Source organism: Salvelinus fontinalis, chromosome 6, assembly GCF_029448725.1.
Source record: "Salvelinus fontinalis isolate EN_2023a chromosome 6, ASM2944872v1, whole genome shotgun sequence".
Lineage (NCBI taxonomy): Eukaryota > Metazoa > Chordata > Actinopteri > Salmoniformes > Salmonidae > Salvelinus > Salvelinus fontinalis.
The window spans coordinates 31669928-31687475 of NC_074670.1; the positions used below are offsets into that span (position 1 = coordinate 31669928).

The window sequence follows — 17548 nt, forward strand, 5'->3', positions numbered from 1 at the left end:
ATGAGTGGTACTTTTCTACTGTGGTTAATCATGTTAAGGTTTGCCAATGAGGAGCCAGGGTGATGTAAACAACTCGCAAGAAAGCAATGATCTGATTAGTCTATTGCAACAACAACAAAAACAATCTGCAGAGATTAGACCAAGAAAATATCAGTATAGCCCAGTTAGTCAGAATGGCGACGGGCTAGTCAATTACTGTATAGGGTTCTGACAGACATCTACAATTATTTTACATATTTTAAGAGAATAACTTTTAAATCTCTGCCTGGGATTTGGGTCAATGGGTCACTTACCAAATAAGATCTTGAGTTTGGTTGACCGAAGAATTTCAGGCTAGTGAATGGGAAAAAGACAAAACGTTAGTTGATCTACATTGCAGTTAGATCTTAAGAAATGAACAAAGGCTTACTGCAGTGAACATCACTTTTAATGGATTATTTTCAGAAAACAGGCACATAAACTGTGGAGACACAATGGAAAGTTACTCTAACATAACAAGACCCACTGGAAGAAAATGTCTATGACAGGGACTGTTCATGGTTATATCCTTATATTCCACAGCGAATAGTGACAGAGATAAACATCGATACAACATTACATTTGTACATGTACAGTACATACATAGACTGGAGCGGTCACAATAACAAATAGACTGCATACTCTTGTGCAATAGCTTGCTTTTCTCATAACTCAGTGACCAAATACCTTTCCCATGTGGCCATAGAGCATAAGGAGACCAGGAGAGGAAGCCAATTTAACACTATTTGACACAGACGACTAGACCTCAAACATCTGACTGTCTACTGTGTGCCACTTTAGCCAATATGGTTCTACAACTTACAGCAGCTGATACTGTCCACCAGAAATCAACACTCAATTATTCTGTCAGTTTCCACAAAAGACCTCATCATTCTTCACCATCATCAGTTTCATTCAGTCATCCAGTTTCACTTTCTCCTCTATTGGTCCAAGACAAAACCATCCTCAGATTCTGAGAATTACCTGGCTGGCCTTTTCATTCCGTTACAGGGAACTCTGTGAAAGTGTCCATGGGCAGATATTGTTCTGTCCTTGCGCTATTGCTCAGTTCTTAGTGTTACCGTCCGTGGGTGGACGTTGTCCCTCAGTACGGGGCCATTGGGGATGCCATGACAGGGAGATGGATGGAAGGAGGGCTAGGGGGTTGACAGAGTCTGGAGGCCCATTTCCCTGGCACCACATCAGTGTGGCACCGATGAACCACAGGATGGAGGAAGAGGGGAGGGTATATCTACTGTAGCCTCACCCCACACAATTATTCTACTCTTGGAATCTAGATTCCAAGTCCAGCTTTATGATACTGTCGGCGAGATGGATTCACAGTTAGATCACTGGGAAATGAGTTGTGCAATAGAATACAGTTCTTTTAAGTCCAATTCTGAAGACCCCTATTGGACAAATGCACGGGCGGTCCGAAGAGATGCCAGCCAGGGGCTGGTAGTGTGTGTTTGGTCTCAGTTGCCATAGGTTCTATATGCTGTGCACATGATTACGTAATAGTGAGAGTATTCAAAAATCAACTATCTGTGAGAGGATATAGCAGAGTAATATTACAAGTCATGAGGGTTATTCACAAAACTTGAACTCCGTAAATGTACTTTTTTTTAAAGAAATCCTGATTTTAAATCCTGGCCTCATGCATGTTCTTCGTTTACAAAAGCATAACACAGATTTCTGTCAATTTATGTGTATGTTACTATTTTCTGTATTGGTTAAACAGGTGGCACATTCACTGTGACATCAAGTCTTATAAATAACCCCCATTTCTAATAGTCAAAGCTAGGAGTGCATTCTTTCATTTACAAACAGAATCACATCCTGTCTGGAAGTGCAGCTCCCTCAGGGAGAATATCACAGTAAAAAAACAACACTTTGTCCCATTTCCCCTCATATACCATGGGCCCCCACCCATAGGATGTTAGCCAGCACTGTCCTTAATGTGTGTGGAGTACAGTAGGGAATTATGGGAAGCCAATCTGACTGAGGAAGCTATGGGTGGGAGGTCAAAAGGTGAAAGGTCCTTTCTATAGGAAGTGGTGGTTTTATGACATCACCAACCCTGGGTTGGGTCTTAAGTCTCTTCATCATCATGATCCATAGGAACTGTATATACACTGACCATTTAGTTCATAGTATTGAATACTGAGCCACTTTCTGTTTACTTAGCCAGTATTAGTTCATGGGGTAGAATGGAATGTGTGTGTGTGGTTACTGGCAATACAGCATGTTGGCACACAAAGCCGGTGATGGGGTTAGCTTGTGGATTAGCTTTCTACTTCACACCCCGTTGATCAGGACCACAGTTTGGGTGGGGGTCTGGGAACGGCTTTGACGTTCGCGCTTGGTGTTGTCGTTGCGCGAGCGTCGAAGAGACAGGAAGCTGAGGCGGACCTCCAGGCCCGTGGTCTTGTTGGTCTTGACGGTGGTGCTGTTGTTGTTTACAGTATTGTCCAGCTCACCCTCCGCTCCCTCTGCTCGGTCACCTGAAACACACAGAGAGGTATGCTGTGTGAGCCTGGTGATCAAGATAAATAAAGTATATTGGGAGTTCCCCCCCAAACAACTCAAGTAAACAGCCATGAATATCCTTTGTGCGTAGGAAGCCCTGCACACACACCCGTAGACTGTCATACCCGTGTCGTTTTTCTAAAAGTTCCCACTGTTACCCTTTCTCACTGGTCCAAAACATTCTGCAGGCTTTTAGGGACCCAGTGGAGATTAGGATGTATCCCCCAGCAGGTCTGCTAACCTAAGCCTCTGCACCTGCTCTGGTCTAAGCACTAGGCTAGCTGTCACTATGACTAATAGGTCTCTCATCTGGCTCAGGTGCAAGTCAGACAGGAAGCAGAAGACGATATGTCTTACTGAAAATAAACACACACACCATCAATCTCTCTTTTTCACTTGTTTGCATATTTAAACACTACCTCATACAGTATGCAAACACACTCTAAACCTAGCTCTCCTTTTTACTTTTTTTGGCCGCACACACACACACCTCTCTCCAGGTCACACTCAGGTGATGACGCCCCGCTACACTCGCTGCGTGGTCCCAGGACAGGCGAGATAAGGCCAAAGTCAGACAGCGAGACTGGGCTGGGAAGGTCCAGACTGCAGGGGCGTGAGGAGGGAGCAGGGGAAGAGGAGCTGGCAAAGGGGCAGGGCGAGGGCAGGTCCTGGGGGCTGTTGGGGGAGTGAGAGGAGGAGCCCAGGCTGCAGGTGGAGTGGGTCTCTGAGTCCTCCTCTGACATGGCACTGCTGCTGCAGGTCTCATCCTCAAACGACTCGGACGTCACTGCAGTGACCGAGAGAGGGGAAGAGTGGTTGAAATGTAACAAGCCTTTACTGTACAACTGAGGAGTGTACATGCAGAGCATCAATGTGGCATCCACAAAATAAAAAAATACAGAGAGAGAGTAGGAAGAAAAAGCAAACAAGGGAGACAGACGTTAGGTAGAAGAGGGAGACAGACGGTGGGTAGAAGAGGGAGACAGACGGTGGGTAGAAGAGGGAGACAGACGGTGGGTAGAAGGGGGAGACAGACGGTGGGTAGAAGAGGGAGACAGACGGTGGGCAGAAGAGGGAGACAGACGGTGGGCAGAAGGGGGAGACAGACGGTGGGTAGAAGGGGGAGACAGACGGTGGGTAGAAGGGGGAGACAGACGGTGGGTAGAAGGGGGAGACAGACGGTGGGTAGAAGGGGGAGACAGACGGTGGGTAGAAGAGGGAGACAGACGGTGGGTAGAAGAGGGAGACAGACGGTGGGTAGAAGAGGGAGACAGACGGTGGGTAGAAGAGGGAGACAGACGGTGGGTAGAAGGGGGAGACAGACGGTGGGTAGAAGGGGGAGACAGACGGTGGGTAGAAGGGGGAGACAGACGGTGGGTAGAAGAGGGAGACAGACGGTGGGTAGAAGAGGGAGACAGACGGTGGGTAGAAGAAGGAGACAGACGGTGGGTAGAAGAGGGAGACAGACGGTGGGTAGAAGGGGGAGACAGACGGTGGGTAGAAGGGGGAGACAGACGGTGGGTAGAAGGGGGAGACAGACGGTGGGTAGAAGGGGGAGACAGACGGTGGGTAGAAGGGGGAGACAGACGGTGGGTAGAAGAGGGAGACAGACGGTGGGTAGAAGAGGGAGACAGACGGTGGGTAGAAGAGGGAGACAGACGGTGGGTAGAAGAGGGAGACAGACTGCTTGAAATACTGCAGACACATACTTTACACTGAAAGAGAGAGTGCAAAGACACAGTACTTCAAGACTAATATGAGATCCATTTTCTGTGTTGGGGTCAAAGTCCCCAAATTCCAACATGGATGGTGAATGAAGGAATGTTTTAATGACCTTGAACTATGGGCAATCGCTGATTCTTTTGTTTACTGCCATTGGACAGTTTGAAACAGACACACTTTATATCTACTAAAAGACAAATCACCAACTGTAGCATATTGCTCTTTATGTGGGTTAACGCGCAACAGCAATAACCTTAGCCAATGGCGGCGGAGTGGGTCAGCCAGCAGTAGGGCTCTGAGGTTGCCATGGAAACATCATCCCACAGCCCATAATGCAGCACAATGGGAAGTGGATCAGTGAGACACACACTGCTCTGAACATCCACTCTTTTCATCTGACTACAGTTGAGCCTCAATCTCATCACAGTATGTATCTTCAGCACTTAACTGATTCGGGATCAGCTGTCATTACTCAAGTCCTAACCTTAACCATAGGAGCTTAAACAGTAAAGCTGTCTCTAGGCTAGTTGTTATTAAGGCATGCATGAATTTGGGTGCCATGAATGATGCCATGAAGAAAAGACCAAAACCATTTCCTTCAGCATAAAGAGTTAAGTATCTCCTTCAAATGAAGCATTGTGATTCCAATGACCTTTGTTAAGTTGTCATATCATGGGATCTTCTGAAAAGTCAATACAGGCATTTTAAGTTAAACAGGAATTTCCTTTGAAAGAAAATTGAATGAAGAGACTTCTTTCAAAGAGCACATTTAGCATGTATTGTACAGTATTTAGACACCACCGCAGGGCAATAAAGTCAACTCCAAACATTCTGTGCGCCTTTAATGTCCCAACTCTAGGAAAACATTCCAAGAAAACAGGCAACCCTCTCAGGAGCCGGACACAATCTTCATGACTTTTCTTCGAAAACATCAAGACCTCCCTGCACCATGTCAATAATGACGTTTTCTAGGAATTCCTACGAAGGTTTCGAAGAACAAGTCAGGAGTCAACAGGGTGTTTATGTGCTGTACCCAACTACTAGTGAAAAGTAGGCAAGGCTGGCTGTTTAGCCTCAACATGTAGGACAGCTGATCCAAGAACAGTTTCTGCAGTTTTCAAGCGCAGAAAGGAAATGACCAGAACATCATGCACTGTAAGTGTACTCACTGGAGATGCCATCCGACTCCATCTTGAAGCTGGCAATGTCATCCACGGCAACACTGTCGCCATCGGCGCCCACGCCCCGCCCCCGGGGGCCCATGGCCGAGTTGCGTCGGCGTTTGTGGATCTCGTCTGAGATCATCTCCAGGTTTCTCAGAGCCGTCTTGTACCCTTCTTTGGCCTGGCTCAGCTTGGCCTGCAACTCATCCACGTTCTTCTTTAGGTGCTACAGACGGACAGAAAGGGAGTCATTGTTATCATTAGATTGGTATACACAGTTAAGTACACACACACACACGCAGAAGAAGAAACCATCATTGCCATAAATGGTTTAGACCTGAGATGACATGGCAATATGTTCAAGGTCACAGTTTATTGACCTAGGTCACATTAGTAAAGCTCTAACCACAGAGCAGAGTCCACAATAACAAGACAGTAAGACTCCTTAAATCTAAAAGACCTTTAAAAAGGCTGATAAAGGCAGGCAAATGACAGTGTAGTGTAGTGCACACATACCTCAAGCTGTAGGTAGTACTTTGCCTTCAACTCAAAGTAAGGTCTGCGGGAGGGAGGAGGGGAAAAAGAGGGAAGGGGAAAGATTAGTGGTGGTGACAACAACTCGGAATAGCTCTGTGCATATCACCAAGGCAACGGGGTGCGATATAGAGCTATCACATTAGATGAGCTAACTGTGGAGAAAGGATTAGACCGAGAGCTGAGGCAACACAGAGCAAGACAGGCTCAGTCCCAACACTCTAAAACAAACTCTCTTCTCATCTCATCTTCATGACACTTAATAGGTAAGAGGACTGGCTAGGTTTCAACCATACTGATTACACATATCAAGTACATGATCTGTGGTCATGACGGAAAGAGGACAAGGGAGCTTTTTAAGGCTTTATGGATTCACAACAGCCTCAGTCACAGCGGGGAAACATTAGAGCCCCCCTACTCTACACCTTACACTCCCTCCCCAAAACAGACCTCCAGTCTATAGAGTTTTGTTAAAACCTGACAGCATATACTAACCAGCACACCACCACATTATCTCTCTTTGTGGTGCCCGGAATAAAAACCGCCACTACTTCATCATCAAAGGTCGAAAATGACTCCTGCACCCCACAGGAGGTTGGTGGCACCTTAATTGGGAAGGACAGGCTCGTGTTAATGTCTGGAGCAGAATCAGTGGAATGGTATAAAAATACATTAAAAGCATGGTGCCATTCCATTAGTTTCTTTCCAGACATCATTATGAGCCGTCCTCCCCTCAGCAGCCTCCACTGTTGCACGCACATTTACCTTTTGCAGATTTATATTCATTTCTTTTGTTCATTGACCTTTTTCAAGCTACTGAAAAATCTACGCCATTAAAGATCAATGTCTTGGAAAAGGTCACTGTCGACAAATCAACATGGATGTGTGAATTTGTGAGTCGCAGACCATTTGGTAATTGACGCAGTGGTCGTATCAGATTCACTTTGACTTCTCAGTCTTTTAAATTACAGTGCGGTTGGGTTTGGGTCGCAGTGCAGTCATATGGGACTCACTTGGACTTGTTGATGGTGCGTTTGAGTTTCTTCTCCAGCTGTTTCATGCGGCCCATGGCTGCCGTGTACTTGGCTGCTGTCTCCTTGTGCACCAGCTCACTCCGCGTCTTTGTATGCTCCGCTTCCATCACCTGCAACAGCCAATCAGAACTCAGTCTGGCAGCTACACAGAAATGTGACAACGTGACTTCCTAACTTGCGAAGCATCAATTTCCATCCACATTATGCCTTTAACCTTTGAATAGTAACATTCAGGTGTCAAATGTAGGTTTGACAGACAGTCATGTTGCACTAATGCAATTCGCAGCACCCCATTCCCTCCTCCCCCTCCATGCAGTACGGTACTCACCCTCTGGGTGGCATGGTTGAGCATCTCCTGCCAGGCTGAGTCAAACTGCCTGGTGTCCTCCTCCAGGAGCCTCTGCTCTGCCAGGGCGATGGTCTCCTTGGCCGCACGCAACACCTCCGTGGCCCTCTGGAAGTCCTGGGTGGCTCTCTGGGCCTCCAGCTGAGCCTGGGCAAATGGTAGAGCGACAACATATCAGATATGCACTGAGATCAGCCACAGAACCAGACCTTCACTGGGTCTCCTTCAGAATCATCTGCACAACAGATGGGATGAGACCCTACCAGACATACTTCATGACTGGGTCTCTAGCTGGGCCTGTGCAACGGGTAGCGTGACAGCCAGCCAGACGGGCACCTGAAGAGGCCATCACACTCTGCCGCCAGCCAAGTTCTCTGTCACCATAAAATATTATGTGGGCCATGTCTGGCCATAGGGGTTGAACCCCTGCTCCTACTGGCAGCTGGCCAATGCCCATACTAGGCCAAATCCTTGATCTGTACACCTCAAGAGAACTCTTTCCCCTCGCAGGAAATTAACGATGGGCTCTTTAGTCAAGAAATGACTATATCCAGTGTCTCTATATAACTACAATGTAAGCACTTCTCCTCATAAAATGCTGTTTTTAAAAACAAGAGACACACAAAACTTTCAGCTCAAACATTGAAATAAACCAAATCAGCTGTTGAGTCAGCATGGAAAATAGCAACTAGGCGTAATAACAAACAAGGCCACCAAAGGTCCTTGTGACTGACTATGGAAACTCACCAAACTGTCTTGTAGATAAGATGTTCCTAACATCAAAAGGACTAATTTTGGCGAAAACACAGAAAGGTCATGACGTATGGTTGTGTCTGTCTGTGTGTGGGTCTGACTGTATGTGGGTCTGTCTGTGTGAGTGGGTCTGTCTGTGTCTGGGTGTGTAACAAGGCTCCACCTCTTGTTTTCCTATTGGTATATATTGGTTCTATCAGTAACATCCAGCTTTGTTTTAAAACATCCCTCCCTACCCACTCTGAATGTTCTATTCTGAGGTCAACCAAAACATCGTAGACTGCTGCCAGAGAGAACATACAAGTATTACCCCTTTACTCTCGGTGCATATTTTAGCCCAACCGGGTCAGTAGTAACTTAGCAGTAAGTTACTACAACCGGGTCAGCAGTAACTTAGTAACAGATAAACTCCAAAACAGTTCCCTCATCCGGCCTCTGTTACGGTAAGGTACAGTACAAATCGGAAGCTTAGACTTCTTGTTTGTGTTGCCATAGCTGCAAAGCTAATCCTTTTCTCATTTATCCACTTTTCCTCTCTAATCTGTCAGTCATAGCAACTGACAGAAACCCCCTGTTGCTAGCGCTAATACCCTAAGCCCCTCTGCTCTGGGTACTAGTAAAGCGTCAACTCAAGACTTTGCCCCAAACCCACCAATAGCGTGTCTAGGGAAGGTGATTTACTGTATCTGTGTGGGCACGAGTGTGTGTGCAAGTGTGTACATTTCCTGCAGAGGTTAAATATCATTCCAACGTTTTACAGTAAGGAGGATAAAACATTACTGATCTGCCAAAAACGAAAAATCCCAACTGAACTATTGTTCAGTTAAAGTAGTCTGCTAGTTTGGGAGGAAGTGAAGGTAGATATACACTGACATGTCTCCTTGGCTGCAAGCAACTTATGAATAAGTCACAGCAGAGAAAAATTCCAACAGGATCTCATGTGACTAGAGATTCCTCTGACCTAATTTAAGTGAGGAACACATTGAGTCACCGCAAAGAAAACAAACTTCAATGAAGTGATCATTATTTCCAGCTCTCATCATGACCTATGGAGCAGTATGTGGAATACCTCAAGACCCTACTACACAAGGATCTGCAAGCCAAGATATTCCTTTTTTTTTTTTTTAGACAACAACATCACATTACCTTCTATGGTAATTTGATTAGCCTTCCAAATGCCAACTCAACTAAACAACCTCTGCCTTGTGGTGATCACACAACCCATTCACAGAGCTTCTCATGACATGGATGGGCATGTCGTGCACATAGAGAGTTGGCTCCAACCACATGCTAACCAAAGTCTATCACTTCACTGTATGGACGAGTCATGAGTTTGAATGCCTAGGAATTAAACCGGGGCCTCTCTTTCACCAAATGGTTTGGCATGTTGTTCACAAGACTTACAATCTACGCATGCTCTCATTCAGACAACTTTCTCCCTCGCTCCGTGAGCACATTCAGTGATCTACTTTAAAATCACTCTGCATCATTGTTTTCCCACTAAACCCAACAAGAAGACAACATGCTGAGAACATGTCCCACTCCCAGGAACACCCTATGTGCATCCAGTGTTGTCCACTTCATCTAATGCAGAAGGAATCATCTCAGGAGAAAGGATTATTCACCAGACGATAAAGTCTAATGGCTGACTCAGTTCATAGAAATAATACTGCATTGAAGCATAATACTGTACAGCACGATGTTCTTTGTGCATCTATCGCTGTCTTTAATTTACTACAGCAGGAATCACTCCTAGATAGCAGGCTATTCATAAGGAAGGCAACAGGACTAGTCTGCAGACTGGCAGATACAGAGGCTATTTAGTGGCACACTAACAGTGCATTCGTAAAGTATTCAGACCCCTTCCCTTTTTCAAAAAAATGTTACGTTACTGCCTTATTCTAAAATTGATTAAATACATGTTTCCCCTCATCAATCTACACATAATACCTCATGTTAAAGCATTTTTAAATGTATTAAACATTTTAAAAATACTTATTTGCATAAGTATTCAGTCCCTTTGCTATGAGACTTGAAATTGAGCTCAGGTGCATCCTGTTTCCATTGATCATCCTTAAGGTGTTTCTAGAACTTGATCAGAGTCCACCTGTGGTAAATTACATTGATTGGACATGATTTGGGAAGGCACACATCTGTCTATATAAGGTCCCACAGTTGACAGTGCATGTCAGAGCAAAAACCAAGCCATGAGGTCGAATGAATTGTCCGTAGAGCTGGCTGCCCTGCCAAACTGAGCAATTGGGAGGGAAGGGCCTTGGTCAGAGAGGTGACCAAGAACCCGATGGTCACTCTGACAGAGCTCTAGAGTTCCTCTGTGGAGATTGGAGAACCTTCCAGAAGGACAACCATCTCAGCAGCACTCCACCAAGGCCTTTATGGTAGAGTGGCCAGACGGAAGCCACTCCTCAGTAAAAGGCACATGACAGCCCGCTTGGAGTTTGCTAAAAGGCACCTAAAGACTCTCAGACCATGACAAACAAGATTCTCTGGTCTGATGAAACCAACTCTTTGGACTGAATGCCAAGCGTCACGTCTGGAGGAAACCTGGCACCATCCCTACGGTGAAGCATGGTGGTGGCAGCATTATGTTGTGGTGATGTTTTTCAGCCGCAGGGACTGGAGACCAGTCAGGATCGAGGGAAAGATGAATGGAGCAAAGTAGAGAGAGATCCTTGATGAAAACCTGCTCCAGAGCGCTCAGGACCTCAGACTGGGGCGAAGGTTCACCTTCCAACAGGACAATGACCCTAGGCACACAGCCAAGACAACACAGGTCTCTGAATGTCCTTGATTGGCCCAGCCAGAGCCCAGACATGAACCTGATCGAATATCTCTGGAGAGACCTGAAAAGAGCTGTGCAGCAACGCTCCCCATCCAACCTGACAGAGCTTGAGTGGATCTGCAGAGAAGAATGGGAGAAATTCCCCAAATATATCCCCAAAGGTGCTTCAACAAGTACTTCAAGTACTGAGTAAATGGTCTAAATACTTAGGTAGATGTGATATCAGTTTTTTATTTTTAATACATTTGCAAAATGTTCAAAAAATCAGTTTTTGCTTTGTCATTATGGGGTATTGTGTATAGATGGATGGGGGGGGGGGGGGTTTAATACATATAAAAATAAGGCTGTAACATAACAAAATGTGGAAAAAGTCAAGGGATCTGAATACTTTTCAAATGAACTGTATAAATATGCACTGCTCAAAAAAATAAAGGGAACACTAAAATAACACATCCTAGATCTGAATGAATGAAATATTCTTATTAAATACTTTTTTCTTTACATAGTTGAATGTGCTGACAACAAAATCACACAAAAATTATCAATGGAAATCAAATTTATCAACCCATGGAGGCCTGGATTTGGAGTCACACTCAAAATTAAAGTGGAAAACCACACTACAGGCTGATCCAACTTTGATGTAATGTCCTTAAAACAAGTCAAAATGAAGCTTCGTAGTGTGTGTGGCCTCCACGTGCCTGTATGACCTCCCTACAACGCCTGGGCATGCTCCTGATGAGGTGGCGGATGGTCTCCTGAGGCATCTCCTCCCAGACCTGGACTAAAGCATCCACCAACTCCTGGACAATCTGTGGTGCAACGTGGCGTTGGTGGATGGAGCGAGACATGATGTCCCAGATGTGCTCAATTGGATTCAGGTCTGGGGAACGGGCGGGCCAGTCCATAACATCAATGCCCTCCTCTTGCAGGAACTGCTGACACACTCCAGCCACATGAGGTCTAGCATTGTCTTGCATTAGGAGGAACCCAGGGCCAACCGCACCAACATATGGTCTCACAAGGGGTCTGAGGATCTCATCTCGGTACCTAATGGCAGTCAGGCTACCTCTGGCAAGCACATGGAGGGCTGTGCGGCCCCCCAAAGAAATGCCACCCCACACCATGACTGACCCACCACCAAACCGGTCATGCTGGAGGATGTTGCAGGCAGCAGAACGTTCTCCACGGCGTCTCCAGACTCTGTCACGTCTGTCACGTGCTCAGTGTGAACCTGCTTTCATCTGTGAAGAGCACAGGGCGCCAGTGGCGAATTTGCCAATCTTGGTGTTCTCTGGCAAATGCCAAACGTCCTGCACGGTGTTGGGCTGTAAGCACAACCCCCACCTGTGGACGTCGGGCCCTCATACCACCCTCATGGAGTCTGTTTCTGACCGTTTGAGCAGACACATGCACATTTGTGGCCTGTTGGAGGTCATTTTGCAGGGCTCTGGCAGTGCTCCTCCTGCTCAAAGGCGGAGGTAGCGGTCCTGCTGCTGGGTTGTTGCCCTCCTACGGCCTCCTCCACGTCTCCTGATGTACTGGCCTGTCTCCTGGTAGCGCCTCCATGCTCTGGATACTACGCTGACAGACACAGCAAACCTTCTTGCCACAGCTCGCATTGATGTGCCATCCTGGATGAGCTGCACTACCTGAGCCACTTGTGTGGGTTGTAGACTCCGTCTCATGCTACCACTAGAGTGAAAGCACCGCCAGCATTCAAAAGTGACCAAAACATCAGCCAGGAAGCATAGGAACTGAGAAGTGGTCTGTGGTCACCACCTGCAGAACCACTCCTTTATTGGGGGTGTCTTGCTAATTGCCTATAATTTCCACCTGTTGTCTATTCCATTTGCACAACAGCATGTGAAATGTATTGTCAATCAGTGTTGCTTCCTAAGTGGACAGTTTGATTTCACAGAAGTGTGATTGACTTGGAGTTACATTGTGTTGTTTAAGTGTTCCCTTTATTTTTTTGAGCAGTGTATGAGTACATGTATTTAGTAGTGTTCTGTTCCTACTGTATACTGCAGATGAACAGAATTCCAACAGAGACTTCTCACAGCAGGCATGTTGCTGTACACCTGCTCCACTATAAATGATTGGCAACCCAGCCCTTCTCCTTAATCCATCTCTCCTCTGCCTACTCCTCTCCCCCATCACCAGTTCAGTCCTGCTGCCACTGTTATCCATCATTCTATTATTTTCAGTTTACTCATTCCATCTTTACCCTTCATTTTCAACTGCACAGTGATGGTGTAAAATATATATTTTTTTAAATTAAAAACTGTCCAGCCAACATCAAGACTAGAGCATCATTTCTCAGCCACCTTTCAAAGCTGGGCCTCTCAGGATTCTCATAACCGGAGGGAAGAGGGAGAGATAGATGGATTATTAGGGAGGAGGGGAGGTGGAGGGGAGAGGAGGCATTAGTCTATTTAATCAGCACATTCCAATGAATTGTTGTGTTGTTATTCACTGTCCTCTCCAAGGACTGTAAAGGACTGTGGTTTCAAACTTTCCACCGGTGTAAATTTAGCTTCTATAAGGACGGTAATACCACATCAGCTCTGCATTTCCGCTGCAGTTTCTGTCTATATAAATAGATCATAAGGTCTACTACTTCTCTCCATCACACAGATACTTCATAGGTCCTTGTAACAGGAATTTCCAGGTGATCAAAAAGGAGAGCAGACATTGATCAAATCAATCCGGTTTATTACAAGTTGCATCAGGGAGACACCTCCAGAATAGGAGCAGAGAAAATGTCTAACTATATTAATCACACAGCACCCAATGTTCTGTAAACACCAGGGGGGGGGGCTTGTAGGAAGTAACAACATCAGATGCTACAGAATCACACAGCACCCAATGTTCTGTAAACACCAGGGGGGGGGGGGGGGGCTTGTAGGAAGTCACAACATCGGATGCTACAGAATCACACAGCACCCAATGTTCTGTAAACACCGGGGGGGGGCTTGTAGGAAGTCACAACATCGGATGCTACAGAATCACACAGCACCCAATGTTCTGTAAACACCGGGGGGGGGGGGGCTTGTAGGAAGTCACAACATCGGATGCTACAGAATCACACAGCACCCAATGTTCTGTAAACACCGGGGGGGGGGCTTGTAGGAAGTCACAACATCAGATGCTACAGAATCACACAGTGTCACAGATACATTATCAGTGTAAGGGCTGTTGTCCTCCTCCTCCTCGGACGAGGAGAGGAGAGAAGGATCAGTGGACCAATACGCAGCATTAGGGAAATAAGCCATCTCTTTATTCGAAACGACGGCAACACGAAAACAAAACACTTACAAAATTACAAAACAAGAAAACGACGTAGACGAAACCTGAACATGAACTTACAAAACTAAACGTAGAACTCACGGACAGGAACAGACTACATCAAAACGAACGAACAGCCAAACAGTCCCGTATGGTACAGACATAGACGAAACAGGAGACAATCACACACAAACAAACAGTGAGAACACCCTACCTAAATATGACTCTCAATTAGAGGAAAACGCAAAACACCTGCCTCTAATTAAGAGCCATACCAGGCAACCCAAAACCAACATAGAAACAGAAAACATAGACTGCCCACCCAAAACTCACGCCCTGACCATCATACACATACAAAAACAACAGAAAACAGGTCAGGAACGTGACAATCAGTGTGTCCTCGAATCCTGTCTGGACTCAAACTTTACACAACATTCAACACTTGGCAGACATTTGATAGTGGTCAAAAGGTAAGATCATCAGTACATAGTTACATCAGATAATGATAGAGTAACAGGCGCCAAACTACTTCATTAAATATGGTACTTAAACATTCATGGTTAACTCCTTTTTCCCTTCCCCAAGGGAATGCTTCTGTCTGTGTCCCCCGCACATACAATCTACTGCAGCCCTCATCCTCCACATACAATCATGTTTATTACATATCAATCCATATCCACAGAAACTCAAATACCCGAAAAGAATGAATCAAATCATTTCCCATTACAGCCCTACTCATATTTTAAATCAAACAAGCACCAACGCGTTCACACTCAACCGTAATTAAAGTAGAACTTCATAATAAGACCACGCTTTCTCTTTGGGCATAAGAGAATCAGATCCCGCTCTACACAGCCTTTCAATTATTCAGAGCTTGCGCTCTTCGGAGCCTGAACAGAGTATTCATTTGGTTAACCGGCACATGTTCAGATAAACATCTCTTTGCTACATATTCACACTTGCCTCCATGGCTGCACGCATGTAAGAGAAGCTTTGAAATATAAAGCATTCCTATAATCTTCACGGCATACATTTGACAAGACGTGCCAAGACTTCAAAGACCAGAGAGTTTCAGCTAAACATTTCTCAGCAGGCTATCAACACTGGAGAAGTATCAGCCTTCAAAGAGAACACAGACACAGCTATTTTCCACCAGAATTAACTGATTTAATCTATCTCCTCAGTTAAGCAGGGCAAGTAATCTTGGTGTAAAGGGAGTGAAAGGGGCCTTTTCAATTGGAGGTCATAGTAAACATGCATATATGTGTGTGTGTGTGTGTGTGTGTGTGTGTGTGTGTGTGTGTGTGTGTGTGTGTGTGTGTGTGTGTGTGTGTGTGTGTGTGTGTGTGTGTGTGTGTGTGTGTGTGTGTGTGTGTGTGTGTGTGTGTGTGTGTGTGTGTGTGTGTGTGCGTGCGTGCGTGCGTGCATATGGAGAGAGAGAGAAGGCTGACCACCTGTTACTCGAGTGCAGCAAGGAGCCAGGGTAAGTTGCTGGCTAGCATTAAACTTGTCTTATAAAAACAATCAATCTTAACATAATCACTAGTTAACTACACATGATTGATGATATTACTAGTTTAACTAGTTGTCCTGCATTGCAAATAATCAATGTGGTGCCTGTAAATGTATCATCGAATCACAGCCTACTTCGCCAAACGGGTGTTGATTTAACAAGCGCATTCGCGAGAATAGCACTGTCGTTGCACCAATGTACCTAACCATATACATCAATGCCTTTCTTAAAATCAAAAAACAGGGGCCTCCCGGGTGGCGCAGTGGTCTAGGGCACTGCATCGCAGTGCTAACTGCGCCACCAGAGTCTCTGGGTTCGCGGCCAGGCTCTGTCGCAGCCGGCCGCGACCGGGAGGTCCGTGGGGCGACGCACAATTGGGCTAGCGTCGTCCGGGTTAGGGAGGGTTTGGCCGGTAGGGATATCCTTGTCTCATCGCGCTCCAGCGACTCCTGTGGCGGGCCGGGCGCAGTGCGCGCTAACTAAGGGGGCCAGGTGCACGGTGTTTCCTCCGACACATTGGTGCGGCTGGCTTCCGGGTTGGAGGCGCGCTGTATTAAAGAAGCAGTGCGGCTTGGTTGGGTTGTGCTTCGGAGGACGCATGGCTTCGACCTTCGTCTCTCCCGAGCCCGTACGGGTATCCAATCGCTAATTACTAGAAAATTGGGGCGAAAAGGGGATCATTTTTTTTTTATTTTTTTTTTTTTACATTTTTAACATGTATATTTTTTTAAGCCTGCATATTTAGTTAAAAGAAATTCATGTAAGCAGGCAATATTAACTAGGGAAATTGTGTCACTTCTCTTGCGTTCTGTGCAAGCAGAGTCACGGTATATGCAGCAGTTTGGGTCGTTGCGAACTCTGTGAAGACCATTTCTTCCTAACAAAGACCGTAATTAATTTGCCAGAATTGTACATAAATATGACATTGAAGGTTGTTAAATGTAACAGCAATATTTAGACTTGGGATACCTACCGTTCAATAAAATACGTAACGGTTCCGTATTTCACTGAAAGAATAAACGTTTTGTTTTCGAAATGATAGTTTCCGGATTTGAACATATTAATGACCTAAGGCTCGTATTTCTGTGTTTTATTATATTATAATTAATATATGATAATATATAATTTTGCATGATTTAAACCAAATTGAACATGTTTCATTATTTATTTGAGAATACATATATTTTTATTTATGTATTATATTAAGTTAAAATAAAAGTGTTCATTCAGTACTGTTGTAATTGTCATTATAACAAATATATATATATATATATATATATAAAAATCTGCCAATTAATCGGTATCGGCTTTTTTTGGTCCTCCAATAATCGGCATCGGTGTTGAAAAATCATAATCGGTCGACCTCTACCCATGACCCTCATCTGCTCTGTGCTATAAGCCTGACAAAACCTCTCTCCACAGGAGAAAAAGAGACAGGCCACAGATGGTCTCTTGACTTTTCAGGATTACAAAATGACACTAACCGTCTTAACCCAATATCCATAACATCAGGGATATACTAGCTGTTCTGTAATAAATGGAACTGAGTTAGTGTGGCGTTAAAGGAGACTGTCTGGGGCAAGGTTCCCTACTCTACCACAACCAGTAACTTTCCAGGGCAAGACATGACAACATTCTTCTTGCACTGCAAGAATGCATGTTGGGATTGTAATAAAATGCAATGATTACAGTATGACAAAAACTCAAGACCATATAAATTCCTACAAACTCTCTCCCAGTCCTTTCTTTATCCCAGACACTACGGTGACAGGTTGATGTATTAGAGCCCCCAGCCTCTGACAAAGATGTGCAGGGACCTATAGAATCTCCTTTGTAGCTGTGATC

The 17548-nt window shown here is 45.3% G+C and overlaps 1 protein-coding gene across 1 annotated transcript in view; it reads right to left on the reverse strand.

Moving 5' to 3' along the window:
* Nucleotides 1-409: 409 nt before the first annotated feature.
* LOC129857677 (SH3 domain-binding protein 5-like) overlaps nucleotides 410-17548 on the reverse strand; it is a 33115-nt gene continuing 15976 nt past the window's right edge. The window contains exons 4-9 of the mRNA XM_055926159.1: nucleotides 7329-7493; nucleotides 6980-7110; nucleotides 5949-5991; nucleotides 5439-5658; nucleotides 3038-3334; nucleotides 410-2522 (exon numbers count right to left, since the gene is read on the reverse strand). Coding sequence (XP_055782134.1) covers nucleotides 2317-2522; nucleotides 3038-3334; nucleotides 5439-5658; nucleotides 5949-5991; nucleotides 6980-7110; nucleotides 7329-7493 — 1062 coding nt within the window. The 3' untranslated portion in view covers nucleotides 410-2316. The remainder of the gene's footprint in view (nucleotides 2523-3037; nucleotides 3335-5438; nucleotides 5659-5948; nucleotides 5992-6979; nucleotides 7111-7328; nucleotides 7494-17548) is intronic.